Below are 15,605 nucleotides of genomic sequence, written 5' to 3'. Positions count from 1 at the left end.
GTCCTCAGCCGCTCCTCAGAGGACATGCCTTCCAGACCCTTCACCAGCTTTGTTGCCCTTCTCAGGACGCGTTCAAGTACCTTCACATCCTTTTTAAATGGTGGGACCCAGAATCGCACACAATACTCAAGGTGAAGGCTGCACCAGCGCTGAATACAGCAGGATGATCACCTCTTGTGACCGGCTGATTATGCTGTGTTTGATGCACCCCAGGATGCGGTTTGCCCTCTTGGCTGCCAGGCCACCCTGCTGCCTCCTGTTGAGCCTCCTGTCAACCAGCACCCCCAGACCCCTTTCTGTGTCTGCTGTTACTCCGTCCTAGGTGCGGAATCCGGCATTTGTTCTTGTTCAATTTCATGTCATTGGTGAAACTTAGATTCATGTGACTGACACTCAGTATAAATATTCTCTTTTTTTTGTTTACACAGATGGAAACCTTCACCATACTGACGTTTCCCTCTTTGGGGAGCCTACTGAGTTTGAATACTTGAGGAAGGTGCTCTTTGAATATATGATGGGTCGTGAGACAAAGGTATGGAAAGTTGTACGTGGTGACATGTGATTCAGGTTAGAATACAGTTTAACATCCTTGCTCTATAGATTTGAAGTACCATGTGTTTGTACCATGTTCGTTACATGCTGTTTATTACTGACACAGGATTCAACAGGCTTTCACATTTTTTTTCCAATGAGGCATGATCCATACCTTAAAAACTTTGTCAGCATGCCAAGATGACTGGTGGGGGAAGGGGGGTTGTCACATCTCTCACCCATGTACCTATGAAGACAAAAACCTTTATAGGTACGTATGGTTTTACTAGCAAAAGCCCTGTTGTCAATCAAGCTTAATGTACTGTGAAAGCTGGTATGCACAATATTAGCAAAAGTGCTCTTTTGATGTCATCTTGACACAAACATGATAAGTAACAGATGGATTAAATAATAGATTGTTAGTACCTCTGAAGATGGTGAAATATCTCTTTAATTGTTGCTTAAAGATGTTTTATAGGGCTCCCAAATCTGTATACCTTCTCTAGACAGTATTAATTTACTCTTAAAAGTAGTGAAAAAATGCACAGTAAGCTGCTTGTTGTATGCTGCAAGCTTGTGAAATCATTCCTAAATTGGAATTTTACTAGCTTGTAGCAATACGGATGCTTAGAGATTGACCAGGTTCAAAAGAGGTATGTCATAACACAAACATTTTTCTTGGATGATAAATGCTATGTGGATGAATTTTTTTCTATTTGTTTTTTTCTCCTCCCTGGAGTTCTTCCATTCTTTGTTGCCCTGCTTTCAACTTGGACTACTATTAAGGAAAGAGGTTTTATGTAGGTTTTAATGTTAATTAGCTTTGTTCTCATTGTGCTCTGTACAAAATAAAACTTGGTCTGTGCAGGACATCTCGTCCTTATGGGATTCCTCTTTCTCTCTCTTTTTATCCCATTTTTCACTTTGATATTAATTCCTTTTTTATTAAAAATACAAATCCCTGATCCAAAAAACCCAGAATCACTAGTTACCTTCTGTTCACAAGCCTGTGGCTCATTGGACGGCTCTCCTACTTTAATAACAAACAACTGAAATCATTAAAGAAAAATACATACATTACTGGATTTTATGCTTTTGAATTGTGAGGGACTTAGACAAGCGAAAACGCTAAAAAACACGTCAGCATGTTTCAGCTTCAAACAAGTCTTGGGACAGTTGCATATGACTATTGCAGATAACTGATGCACGTAGCAAATTTGCGTTCAAGAAAACCTAATTCGAAACCTCTTTTTCGCTCATTAAGGCTATTTCTTACTCATCTTCAAAACATTACTATATATGCCTCAAAACTTTGGATTTTGAAGTTGTGAGGGTTTTTTTCCTTTTTAACAGTTATGTACTAAAATTTGCAGTTGATTTCTTCAATAACAGCAACAAACAACAATCAGTGCTAAAGTAAATTGACTTTAGGTCTCTCTTCTGTCTGTCAATTGCTTTGATTAAAAGCTATATGAATAAATATATATATCATAAACTTATGTATGTATGCATTTATATGTATGTATGCATTTGTAGACATACACCTGTATTTATTTGCCCTGGACATTACATTGTATTTAACCAGAAGATGCCATTACAACATTGCCTACACACTGCCTCCTAAAGAAAAGATGAATACTGGGAGGAGAAAAAAAAAATCAGAAAAGATAGACATCTGGTTCCTACAATAACTTGAGAAGGCATTGTTTGAAAGTTGATATGGTTGAAAGGGGGAGTGTATTTAAACAACCAACCAGCAGAAATAACTTTCAAAGCACTACAATTTTTAGCTTTGGGAAGTTTAATGTAGATAGGTATGGGAGAATCATAGAGTTCTTAAAATTGAATGTGATTGTGTTCCTCTATTGTGTGTCCATGCTAATTTGATTACCTCTTAGCAATTTTTAATTGAGGGTAAATGTTCTGATGTATTGCAAGAAGGGAAGAATTTCTGGTATTGTCTAGTCCTCTATTAGCTGATCAAGACAGTAGCTGTACTGGCATTTACTAATGGAAAATTAAAATGGAATGAAGGCTAGCATTTTTACTAATTTAAATATGAAGATACTTTGGTGTCTTCTCTTTTGCTTCAAAAAGTACTTTCAAGCTGATTTCATCTGCTGATTTTCTTTCAACCATTAGGTGCGTTGCTGGAAGACACTGAGCTTAGTGTCTGCTGGTCACAGGGATTGTATCGTGTAATCTTAAATTTACTGAACTGTGTCTTGAAAACTGTTTTCATCCTGCTACACTGACTGGAAAACCATAAGCAATGACAATGTGATTGATAAAATCTTTTAATATGCAGTCTAAGTGTGTTAGTAAAGTATTAACATGCCTTTTTTCCCCAACACAGTCCTTGAGTTAAAAGATCTGTATTGAGATTTACCTCCTCGGTACAGACGTACCTTTCTCTCAGCTTTTGTTTTCCTGGACCAGATGAGGCAATTTTTTCTGATTTTCTCTTGTAAGATCATTCTGGTGGCCTTTCTCTGTGCAGGGTCTCCTTTTATAGTGCAAATATGTATGCCATGTCCCAAAGGTCGTTCAGCAGTGGAATTGGTGATTTCTGTAGACATTATTTCCTCTTTATTGAAAGGAGTTCAAGAGAATCTGTGCAAACCATCTAGGATGGATTGCCATTTATGCAGCCTTGGTAAATGATCCTGGAATCATATTAAGTAGAGACATTAATGAATGTATCAGTTGTGTTACAGTGCTGGAGACATAAGAGACGTGTTGAGGGTTGATAGTGGCTCAGTTTCTAAGAGTCAGGAATTATGGTCATAACGTGTAACCTGTCACATTCGTTGTAAACTGCACGTGTCTTCGCTGAGGGATTTTACTGTCTTGCCCTCCAGTCCAATTTTATTTTTTGCTTCGTCCTCGGCAGGGTGTATGAAATGAGATTGCCAGCTTTTTCTAAGCATGCACCTTGTTCAGAATATCTGAACCTGGAAATACATGGCATAAACCACTAGGTCAAATAAAATAATATTTTCTACAGACACGTGAACAGTTGCACTGTCTGGCTGTACTGCACACTAAATCTTAAGTCTCGTAGAAATCCTAGATGCTCTACTTGTAACTTTATTATGCTGCTTGGAGTCTGTTCTGAGATCAGAAAATCAGTACAAGGGTTGTATGTCTGTAATAAATGCTTGTTTTGATATTGACTAGGTACATGGAAGAATGTAATGGAATACGTATGTGCTGGAGATAGTAAATTTATGCAGCTATTTTTCTAGCACCTCAACATGCTCTTGTGCATTGCAGAAAAACAAGGGGTATTTCTGTAAAACTTCGATTTTGAAGGTTCTGCCTTTGACCAGCAGCTCTTGAATTACAGAGGGCACTGATCGGTATAACTGTAAAAGTATTCTTTTCAGAGATGACATATCTGAATATGTCAGCCTCATAGAAAGAAATGGGAATGCAAACTATCATCGCTTAAACGGGAGTGCAAACTGTCCTTGCTTATAGCAGAACTAGCTATTATGTTTGGGAAAGCTCAGGGCCTTTCTATAGGTAGATATAGAGATGCACACACAGGAACATATGTGTGTGTACTCACACACTTGAAGAGTTACTAGGGTTTTTTTATAGTAGAATAGACTGTTAGAGGAATAAGGTAAGCCTATATTAAAAATACTATCCTAAGTTCTGCAATCCTTGTAACTTTCTTTCATAACTATGCAACTGTGAATAGCGTTGAATAATTCTGCTTCAAAATCTCCCTAGTGGCCTCAAAAACTTGGAGATGATTTCAAGTCATTACTAGTGATAAATTATAAAATGGATGTTTTCAGGAAAGCAGGTTTTAGATAGATCCTATTTAAGTTGGCACTTAAGTATCTATGCTTTCATGGAGTATTTGCAGTGTTTGTAGATTTTTCTTTAATATTTACATGCCATTGGGTCCTGTAGAAAATTGTTAGGAGAGGGCTTTCTTGATAGCTCTGTTACAAAGAGTTTGAATAGATTGTAAGCTCAATGCTTTCTAATCTTTTAGTCCTAAACAATTGTGATGAGGATTTTGGCAAAAGAAATTAGAAAACTGTTATGTTAGTTTGTGGCACTTAGTACATTCCTTTGTGTATCTGGGACCTGCAGTAGAGGCACTTACTTCTTAATTATGGGAACTATTAATATGACAAAATTAAACTTTTTGAGCTGAAAGGATTCAACAGGGCTTGGTTTGTTTTGCTTTCTTTTCATTTTTATCCCCAGTTAAGTTACATACCAAAACAATTGTTGCAAATTAGGGCTTTACCTCTCGCTTTTAGCCACAGTGATTTTTGTCCTGCAACTGCTTTGTTGCTACAGCCTCCCTCTTCATTGCACACGTGAGACTGGTAATAAACAGTAGACATTCAGAGCAGCAATCTTATCTCATCCACATTCTTCAAGAGCAGTAGTTACTGCTTTTGTAGCAATCACCTTCTGTTTGAGCTGCACTGCAGCTCTTACTTTGACCTTTCTTGTAAAAGTCACCTGAACCTTGTTTTGTGCCTTTTGGAGTTTTTTTTCTTCCCACTCATCTGTTTATAAAATGGAAACAGTCATTGCCTATTTTGCACAAAGCTTTGATATTCTTACATCTTCTGTCTGAGGATGTCTAAATGATTTGCTATTTAAATATGGGGTTACTGTACACCCACTAAAAATATTTACACAACTGGAGTTCCACATCTGACATTTGGATCTGCTTTCTCAATGTTTCATTTCTTTACAAAATATTTGGGTGATGTGAATACAGTTGAATCCATAAGGACTCTTTCAGGTGCCATGTGCCTGAAATGTGCTTTTCAGAAGGGCCGCGTTAAGATCAAATGTGGTAGGAGCAGTATTTGTAACAGTATGCTGTCTTAGTAATGGACTTCAAGTATGTGAGCATAGATACCATAGAGCTTACATTGTATTACAGTAGCTGCAGTTTGTGACAATGTGAAATTAAGATTATTCATGATTTTCGTGTAATTCACATAACATGCATGTATGATGTGAAACAGGTAGTTATATCTTACTCATCTCACTATGTTTTCCATTGATAGTACTAAAAATAGCATCCAGTATTCTTAAATGAGATGCATTTTAATATATTCCAAAGCATTTTAGTTCATATGAAATTACTTATAGCTGACCTACTTCTTTTTAGACAATGGCCAAGGTTATAACAACAGTGCTGAAGTTCCCAGCAGATCAGACTCAGAAGATACTAGAACGAGAAGATGCTCGACCATTGGTAAGTTATATAAGTAAACCAAGTTTATGCAGGAGATTAGGTTGAGAGAATAAGGAATTAGAAACTTTCTTTTAAGTCTCCTTTTTCCATGTGTCCGCATTCAAGAAAACTCCTTTTCTCCCTCTTCTTCAGTGGAATGTCAAATTCCAGCTGTAGGTTTGAGTTTATAGCAAAAGTGAGGGGGGAAAAAAGCAAGCATATTTTCTTAACTAGTATTTCTCATCATCAGTTAAGCCATATTTCTGATAGGTATGGGTACAACAGAACAAGAGAAGTTCAATCATCACTGCTGTTCTGCAGATGAATTTTCTAATCAAAAAAGTAATCTGACAGAAAACTCATGTTTCTTAAATTCAGAAGTTTCTGTGGAGTCATACCAGTTTTCATGAAAAATATGTCAAGAGTTTTTTCAGCCCTGGGATAAATTTTCTGGCAAAACTACAAGCAAAATGGCTTTTGTAATAGAAAACCGATGAACTCAATCATCTGGGATATGTGTGTTTGAAGTGGGATATGTACATTTTTATCTTAAGTGAATATCCTAATAAGATTGGGTTTTTGTTTGTTTTGGTGGTTTGTTTTTTGTTTTGTTTTGTTTTTTTTGAGTCTGCTTTATTTTTGTACTGAAAACTCATCGAAATACGTCAGGTTCGCTCTGGATCAGGACAGGTCAAAAATAAGAGTCTTAAACACTTCTGGTTCTGTTTGCTTGTTTTTTTCCCAGTTTCAATACACTTCTTATTATGTGACAGTTGCTTGGTATTTACCAGCTAATCTGTTTACCAGAAAGGTGAATTTGCGTTTGAGAAGCAGACCCAAAAAAGAAGAAGAATATATAAGCATAAACGTTTATTTGGTATTACTGTTACTATTTTATGTATTGGAGCTATTTTTTATTAAGATAAAAACTGCAGTAATAGTCTTCTCTACATTGTATCTGGAGTCAACACTGTGATCCCTCTCTTTGTGGGCCAGCTTAGTAAAATATTTAGGAACTAAAGTGAGAGGAAGACTTGCATTCTGTTTCTCTCACTGGCCTTACATATGTATTTATTTAGCACTTGCAGAAACAGAATAACATAAAAATTTGAACATTTTTACATTTCAGTTGAAGTAGTTACATTAAAGTCCTGTTTTAAAACAAACAAATTTTAAAAAATATTCTACCATCTCATCTGCTTGAAGTATCAAATCTGAGGAAAGTGTTAAATACTTTAACGTTTTCCTGTGCACTTAGTAGGTTTGAGAGCGTCTTGCAATCTTAAGTATTTAAAATACTTTTAGAATGATATAAATGTTGATAATACTGCAGCTCCAATAAGTATCGTGCATCCCAAACATAATTTTCTCTTAATGCTCTCTTTCTCTGACCTTCACATAGAAAGCTGGCGCTTTGTTTTTTGTTTTGGCAAAGCTAGAGTAATATTAGGAAACATTTTGAGTTTTCTGTTGGCCAAAAGAGAGCTTAGAGAGATGGGCCTTATTTTGCAGTCCCTTCAGCTTTTTGATACTTGAAACCTGGTCTTCCTAAAACAGATATTCACAACTTCTGATACTAAATAAAACTTTAACTTGAATTCATCCAACAAGTTTCGGTCCTTGGTATTAAAGGTCCTTGGTATTAAATTTTGGCTAGAACATACAGTGAATTTTTTTGCAGGCTGCAAGTGCTTTGATTGTTAAGGATACTGTCGTTCAAAGAGCTTCATGTCCTGATAAAGAAATTCTTGGGTTTCACGTAGCAGTCCTTTCTTGGCTCAGACCTAGCCTATGAATTTTATCCTTTCCAAATCCACAGAGATTAAATTAGACATCTAATGGAAACTCAAATATTAGGGCATATTATGGAGGATGTAGTAATTTTTTTCTTCACTTTCAAAGTTACTAAGTTTGTTTACTGAAGCACAAATGATTTTTTGGAGCAAGTCTTTTGTAATTCTGTTCAGGACTAAAGCATTGGAGGGGTCTTCGTAGATTATTCTGTCAAGAAATATGCTTGGTTTTTTGTATTTTATTTATTGACATTTACTAACATGGCAGTAGTGTTTCTCCACACTTGATGTTGGAGTGATGCTGGTATTTGAAAATGTCCAGTATTTAGATTTCATGAGCAATAAAGTTCTGAACTACAACATAAACGTGCATTTTTGACATAAAGCTTGGTTGTTTCTGTATGTTAGTTTATGGCCAAAACATCTATAACTAATTTTAATGTGCAAGTTGTTAATTAACTGTGCTACTGGAAAAGAATAAGTGTGAGTAGTACTACGTATCTGTGAGTAATTATTTACCCTCTTAGTGGGCAAATATTTAACACATTTCTGAAGACTTTTAACAAATTCCTAGGTCAATAAACATATGCTAGATTAATGTATCTCCTTCACTAATCTAGTTTTTACTACATAGTTATTGTGATCTAACTGCAGCAATCTGATCCGTAAGCAGCAGATGTCCACAAAGTTCTTACCTACACTGTTAACAAAGTAGTCCAATAAGCTGTTTTCTTCCTGGCTTTGTAGTTTGCCTCACCTCGCAGTGGTATCTTCTGAATATCGCATCAGTCTGTGCTTAGTTAGCATGTGGGTGAGTGAAGCCTAATACATACTTGTTTTATTTAAAGATGAAACCTGTAGTATGAGATTAATCACTCTTCTGCTTTTGTTTCCTGCCTGCTTTTGTTTGTTAGAAAAAAAAAATGAAAATTTTTGTTCTATATATGTATGATAAACTTTGTTCTACTCTTAATCATGTTTTGCTTTACAAATCCGAGTTTGAAAACGGTAAATATTGATTCAAAGCCAATCGTTTTGAGTTATAAGCATAACTTGAAATGTTGGTTGAGCTACAGAAATCTGAGTTGCACAAAAAAACCAAATCAGATTTTAAATCAATTAATAAGTAATATTAAATTTTATTGCACTTGGCTTTGTTTTGTCTTTATGCACTTTCTGAACTTTTTCTGAACAGGCAAGTCAGATTTGTGGGAGACATATACTGTACTGCTTGAAATGAATTATTACATCTTATAAATATGAGAATGGATTATTTTAAAGATTGATGAAATATTCTCTGTAGAGGCATTAGGATATGATTGCATTTAAACGTGAGTACCTTTCTGAATCAGAGCTTTGGCTTGGTATCAAGAGAAGCTAGAGCAGAGGGAGTAGGGAGAACAATTTGGGGAGCTTTATGCTCTCAGTTTATTGTGCCTTTTTTCAGGTTTTATTCAGCTACTTTTGTTATGAGTCTGCAACACTAATTGCAGTGTTACAGAACAGCAACAGCTGATTTGGGCCTAAAGATGCAGGTTGCATCGGACTAGCCAAGCTAAACAAGCAACACACAAGCAATAGCAGTTGAGAGAGGAGTAGGATATGGAAGTACACGGGTAAAACTTCCTGCACTGCTGATAAGATTAGTTCGAGTCATTAGCGGTGTATGATATTTAATAAACTCTTCAGATGAATTCTATAGGATGCGGTCAGCCCAACTTTCCTTTTCCTCCTTTGCAACCGAAAACCTTTGCACAGTTGCCAGGAATTGATTCAGTGCATGTGAAGCAATCGCTATCAGTGGGCTGAAATGCAGTGGTTGGCCTGCACCGCCGCCGTAGCAAAATGGATTAACTTAGGCTGTTTCCATTGCCAGTTATCACAATGCAGTTGGCAGGCTATCTTCCTCTCTTGCAGTCATGCAAATATAGCCTTCAGTACAAAATAATATCTGTTTCAAAGGAAAAAAATCTGTTCACCTTAGCAAACAGTCATGGTTTCTACTTTCTTTTGTGTTCTTTTAAACCTCTGAATACAATAGTGGATGCACTTTATTGTACTTAAAACGCAATAGAGTTTGGACTGTTTGCCTCCTAGCCTTGATCACTTCTTGACAAAATCAGCAACTGTTTTTTCTAGCCCTCTGAAAATAATTGAATTGTTGGTAACGATAGGACAAAGCTATTTACAACACTCTTGCAGAAAGCATGTTTGAAACTTAAGTTCTCGTCATGCTGTCTGTAATGCTGGTGGTAAAAAGTTCAGGTGTTCTCAGCCGCATTTGAAGCGTACCACAGAAGGGCTTGATTTTGACCTTAATGTCAGCAATTACCTGTTACGCTTTCATAACTTAGGCTAATAAGTATGGAAACCGTTCAGACCTCGTTACTGGATTGTAGTTCCTTACTTCATCTCAAGTATTTTTGTGACTTATGTCAGTAGATAGCCGGCAAACGGGGTAATATTCTTGCATGTATAAAACTTGGAAATTAAGATGATGCTGACTTCATTGTGAAAGCAATAAATGTTTTCCTGGTAGAGGAGGCTTTTTGCTAGCCCCAAAATTTTACTTCATCATTTCAGTTTTGATGATAGGCCTTATGCAGAGAGGACAACTTTGTTTTTCATTGGATTAAGATGCAGCGATGTGGTAGACTATCTATTTCCAGTGAGACTCCTGACTGTTTTGCTACAGGTTATTTTGTTTTCATCACAGTTCCTCAACTGTTTTGCAGATACTGGAATGGAATTACTTGCTCAAAATCAGTTAATAATTTGACTTATCTGAAATTCTTCCATCTCCTATTCCTATCAATAAACGACGTCATTATTATTTTAATATTAAGTGCTTCTAAGTTGCTCTCAATAATGTAACATTTGTTCTAACTTTTCATTCTTCTAGTCATGGCTACGACCATCTTGAAGAAATTGCGATCGGAATGTCTCATGACACTGCTGCTTAGAAATATGTTCATATCTCTGTTGTTGTCCCTTGAGAAGGGACACGAAGAAAAGCTGTTATTCAAGGTCACAAATGGAACCGCGAGAACCAACACTCAGCACCACCTTTGGACCATGAATATAGTTAGAACTGCCTTGACAAGAAATGCTAATCAGGGGTTATCTGGTGATGAGTCTCTTTTCTCTTCTATTGAACACTGTCTTCTATTTTGTGTTAAAGGTTATTTTTTTAAAGGAGAGAAAAGACTTTATCCTAGGAAGGAATTGCCCACTACTGTATCTCTATACAGGCTTTACTGGGTGTTTTTTAAGAGTTGAAATAAATGGTTTGTTTCTTCTATTTATTTTTTTATTTTTGAATGAATTGTGCAATACATTTTTGGATGGGTAGCGGTTGAGGTGATTTTCCTGATGAACTAGGCACTCTTGGTGACTACTCTCTCCCGATTTGATCTTATGATTGTTTGCTAAAGGTCACTTCTATATGCTTTTGCCTACAATAAATCCAAATTGCAGTACCTCATTTGTTTAATCCTAGCTTTTGTACTTATATTTTCTGGAGAAAAAGTACGTTACTGTAAATTGTAAATAGTTAATACATAACTGTATCATATGCTGATCTGTGACTGTTGACAGCACTAATCTGACAAGAGCTGAGATGAAATAAAGTTTATTTACTGTATAATTTTGGAATTTCTTTGGTATGATTTCCCTTTTGAAAGGATCCACCAGTTTTGTTCTTATTCCTGTTCGAGACGTCCTTAGCCGAGACATTTCCAGGCTGAAATCCCTCTCATAAGAAGAGCTATTCAAGTATATTGAACTGTAAGAAGTCAGTGGAGACCTTCAGATTTTCAAGGGATCACAACCTGTGGAACAGACAGATGGTGAGCTGAAAAGCTGGCGTGAGAATATAGCAAGTTGGGAAGTTTGCTTTGTAGAAGTTTTAAAATATGTATTTTTGTTCTTTTAAATAATGCCTGTCTGGTTATTTTGGCATGTAGGTTATGATCCTCTGAAGCGATACGCAAGTATGGCTAAATTTAATGTGCTCTCCAGCTACTTTGATACTTACCATATCAATAACCATCATCTGTACGGTGTATGTTAGTTTGCCAAGATGGTTAAGGTGATTAGTTCTCCATTAATATAATTTTTAACAAGCGTTTATAGGAGCGGCAGTCCTCTAAATAGCTCATCTCTGCACATAAGCAGGCCTTCTAAGTATACTGCCTGCCTGAAAGATACTTCGGAATACTGTTAGGAAGCGATGGTTAGTTGCTGATGCTGTCAGGCCTGGAACATGCATCCTGCGACGGGGACGCTCAGTCTGTTCCTCTGGGCGCTCTCCCGTTAGCCAAGGAAAACGGCGGGTCCTCCTGACCGCAGAAACAGGTTTGGCTAGTGTGGTGTGGTCCAAACTGATAGATTTGATTTGTTGTCCTGCCCCAGCTGTCGTGCCCAAGGGTACTACCCAAAATCTTGTATTTCTGTGTACCCAAATTTTGTATTTCTCATACTGTTAGCTAGGTAATCTCAGCTTCGTATGGTATTAGAGTTGCAATTACCTCGGCATTGTTGGCATTTCAAGACTGCATCCGCAGTGTTTGCCTCTGATTATCTACGAAGTTCAGCCTCTTCTCGCCCAACTCCGCCATAACCACCTGTGAGATCCAGCCATTCCTCGCAACACTGTCCCTTTCGTCAGCTTCTCGTACTGTTACCTGTCAAGTTCAGCCATTTCTCTTGTCACGCCCAGTGGTTTTCCATGTCTTGTTCAGTTAGCTTACCCTCAGGCCAGGGCACAGGTAGCAGCCTAATATTTGTGTGTGGCTCCAAAAAATAAGTACAGGCTAACGACATGTAGGATGTTTGGTACAGTTGGGGTTTGCTTTGGTTTTGTTTGGGGTTGTTTTTGCAAATGCACTGGGATTCACCTTTTTTCTCACCTGCAGGAAAGGAAATGAAGAAGCTGAATTTATTTGCAAAGTTTTGTATCCTGACGGAACTGGGAGAGGTGCAACAATTTGAGTGCTCCAAGGCCTATTGTGGCCACCGCCTGTCCAAAGAATACATCTGGCTTTAAATTATTATTTACAGTCTAAAGGGACATGGCTTGCCTTTGATAGTTAAGGACCCGGAGTTCCATCTTTTATTTCCTATGCCTTGTCTCTGGCAAAATCTCTTCATTTTCACGCTGCTTTGTTACTTATAGCTGCTTTTTTTTTTTTTAGCTTTTTCCTTTTATCAAATGTATCAAATTTGGTTTAAAAGTTTTTTTTCTTTGTAATGGTTTCAGTTGTAAGATCTTCTCTTTGCTTCTGTTGCATCGCAGAACAGCATCCTCCAGCACGTTGCCTGCCACAGCCACAGACAGCCTGCACCAGACTTGACATGGATACGTTTGGATGTGAAAAACGCGTGTTCCTCTCGTAGCTGGCTGAGGATTTGTAGGATTTTGCTATCGCTATCATTACAGCGATCTAAACCGTAGATTTGAGTTTCAGGTTTCCATGTAAGGCATATGTTGTCTTAAGCTTTGGGAAATTAAATGCAGGGATCTGTTACTCTGACAGTGAGTGTCACTATGATCACTTACAGTTCTCTTGTCCTCACAAATAGGCTTTTCTTCACATTTTCTCTTTTTGTTCTTTTCCCTTTCCATGAAAGATACTAGTTCTAGACTGTACTTTGTCAACCATGACCTAAGTGCAATGGAGCAAACCTAAATACCCTGGATAATATTCATACAACACTAGATGGAGTAAATATTTTTTTTCCCCCCTTAAGTGACCTAGTTAAAGAACACAAAGGAGATTATACAGTTATCCTTGATTCTTTTTTTTAAACTAAAATCAGATAACCACTCCCCAAATTCACATTTTGAAAAAGTTGTTTTCCCTTCTATATATCTCATACGCAATCACATAACTATTCTGTAACATAATGAGGAAGTGTGTTAAGTACAAGAGTTTTGTCAGACTGAAGTTTTAACTGCTTCTACGTTTTTTTTTTTTAAAGAGTATATGTAAACAAAGCATTGCTTTAGAGTTCAAATAAAGGAAATGAGTTAGGGTGAAAGCATGAAAATGAGAACTTCACTATGACTAGTGGTTTTTTTGTTGTTGGAGTGTTATAAAATACTGCTAGTAGTGCCAATGTGACTATATACTAATATACTCCAGGCCGCAAATACTTCTGATTATAAAATATCCTTCTTTAGACACACGTAGCTAAAAGCCAAAGACTGTATCAAAATTTTGGCTGCCTTTTTAGCAAAGGTTAGAGGATCCCAAGCTTGTTCAGACTGGATTGTTAAAAGATGCTGCTGCAAGAGAACATATTTGGATTGTCTTACGTTGACCTTTCCCCCAGTTTTACATGTGACATGCTTCGTATTTACAATTTTATGGACCCATACACATGTGCATAGAAAAAAAAGTGTAGATCTAATTTATAAAGATAAGTATCAAGTGTCTTTGAGTGTCCTAAGGATTAACTACTGTTAATTGAGATGAAAAATACCAGGTTTTTTATTACTGTATTATTTCAGTGCCTAGGCTGATATTTATTGGCCACATACTATTTCAAACTTTTTATAAAACATTATATATAAATCCATCCAACTTCCGGTTCTGCCATTTATAGTCCCTCTTTCTGTGAGCTATACTAAAATCTATTTTCTTTCCTACATAGTACATGGTATCTGGTTCTCCCCTCTAAAATGAGGGTTTCAGACTCTCCGAAAACCAGAATGAATACCGAGAAGATTGGTTTCAGTTTGTAATTCATACTTCTTGCGTACAATCTTATTGTCTATCCGTATGCGCTACAGAAAATAGTTTTTTTCCTTCTGTGGAATTTGTTAAATTGAGAAACTTACTTTTCATTTGCTTTTTTAAGAAAAGACAGCTCTTTCACAACACCCTTACCGATGCATTATGGAAATCGAGATGAGCAGAAACTGGCAGCCTCTCCCCTACGTGTGGGTTATCCAGACCCAGCTATATATGAATCCCCATGGCTGTTCCTAAACCCTGGTCCGCAACAGCATTGCTAGCGTGGGATTTTCAAGCTCTCTTTGGTTGTGTATATTCGTAATGTTGCGAATTGGAGGTGCTAGAACAGAAATAAGCAGTAAGTTGCATGTTATTCTACACTGCGTTTATGATCTAGGAGTTGCCACCTTTAATTTTCTCTTCTCTTGCAGGCTCTCATTTACACCGATTCCAGTCTTCCCCTGTTAACATTGAGTTAGTTTCCTGTGTGTGTTAGAGTAATTTTAAAGGCACGTTGACTCAAAGCAAGCGCGTCTCTAGAGATTTCTTTCATTGTAGAACAGCGACAGCTATCATTTCCTACAGTTGCCACTTAATACCACGTGATGTTCCAGAGAAGCGGTAATTAAGCCCATGGTAATTACATGTTACCTTCCGGCTGTGCTAGCACATCGCGGTACAGCAATGGGTGATGATGGAGTTAGGTGTGGTGCAGACATCTGCTGTGACATGTGACTTGCTCCTCTTGGTTGCAGCTTCTAGAGTGGCCCAGGTCACGTCATCACCTGGTGGCCATTGGGCAAATGAACGAGGTAGTTGTTGTTTTCTAGTTAGGCGTGTTGCTGTAACCAAAGCCACTTCCGTTTGGCAGGTAGCACTTCCAAATGGAGAGCAAGGCCTGCGTGGCCCTGGGGGCTGACCGGGGTCAGGGTCTGGAGGGCGCCCTGGGGGCCGATGCCAAAGCAGGTCAGCACGCCTGCGGCAGAGACGCCTTTGCCTGCTGAGCTGTGTACCAGCCTCTCTTTGTGGCTGGATGGCTTGAATCTCCGGCATTTCTGTAAGCATTTAACTTCACTGAAAGGAAAAGGGATGAATAGCAGAGTGTATGCTGTAATCTTTGCCACTGTTTATATTTCGGAAACTTCAGTGGTCCAAGAAAGTATTTAGCCTTCTTATTTAGATCTATGATTCCTACTTGTTACAGTGCTGATGTCTGCAAGAAAAATAGTCATCGCATTCAGCGGCATTATGCATTGTCCAGTTTTACTGGAGTAAGGGAAGCACTTAAAAGTTTTTTCTAACTTGGATGAGGCAGTA

General features: G+C 37.5%; 1 protein-coding gene across 1 annotated transcript in view; it reads left to right on the top strand.

The window, feature by feature from the left end:
• The window catches only part of GOLGA4 (golgin A4), a 64,128-nt gene extending 52,926 nt beyond the window's left edge, over positions 1–11,202 (top strand). The window contains exons 23-26 of the mRNA XM_009321899.1: positions 429–532; positions 5,690–5,776; positions 8,296–8,359; positions 10,451–11,202. Of these exons, the coding sequence (XP_009320174.1) occupies positions 429–532; positions 5,690–5,776; positions 8,296–8,325 (221 nt within the window). The 3' untranslated portion in view covers positions 8,326–8,359; positions 10,451–11,202. The remainder of the gene's footprint in view (positions 1–428; positions 533–5,689; positions 5,777–8,295; positions 8,360–10,450) is intronic.
• The last annotated feature ends 4,403 nt before the right edge of the window (positions 11,203–15,605 follow it).

The sequence above is a fragment of the Pygoscelis adeliae genome, unplaced genomic scaffold (assembly GCF_000699105.1).
Source record: "Pygoscelis adeliae isolate BGI_AS28 unplaced genomic scaffold, ASM69910v1 Scaffold194, whole genome shotgun sequence".
NCBI lineage: Eukaryota > Metazoa > Chordata > Aves > Sphenisciformes > Spheniscidae > Pygoscelis > Pygoscelis adeliae.
Note: the sequence above shows the minus strand (reverse complement) of the source record. Positions and strands in the feature narration are given on the sequence as shown.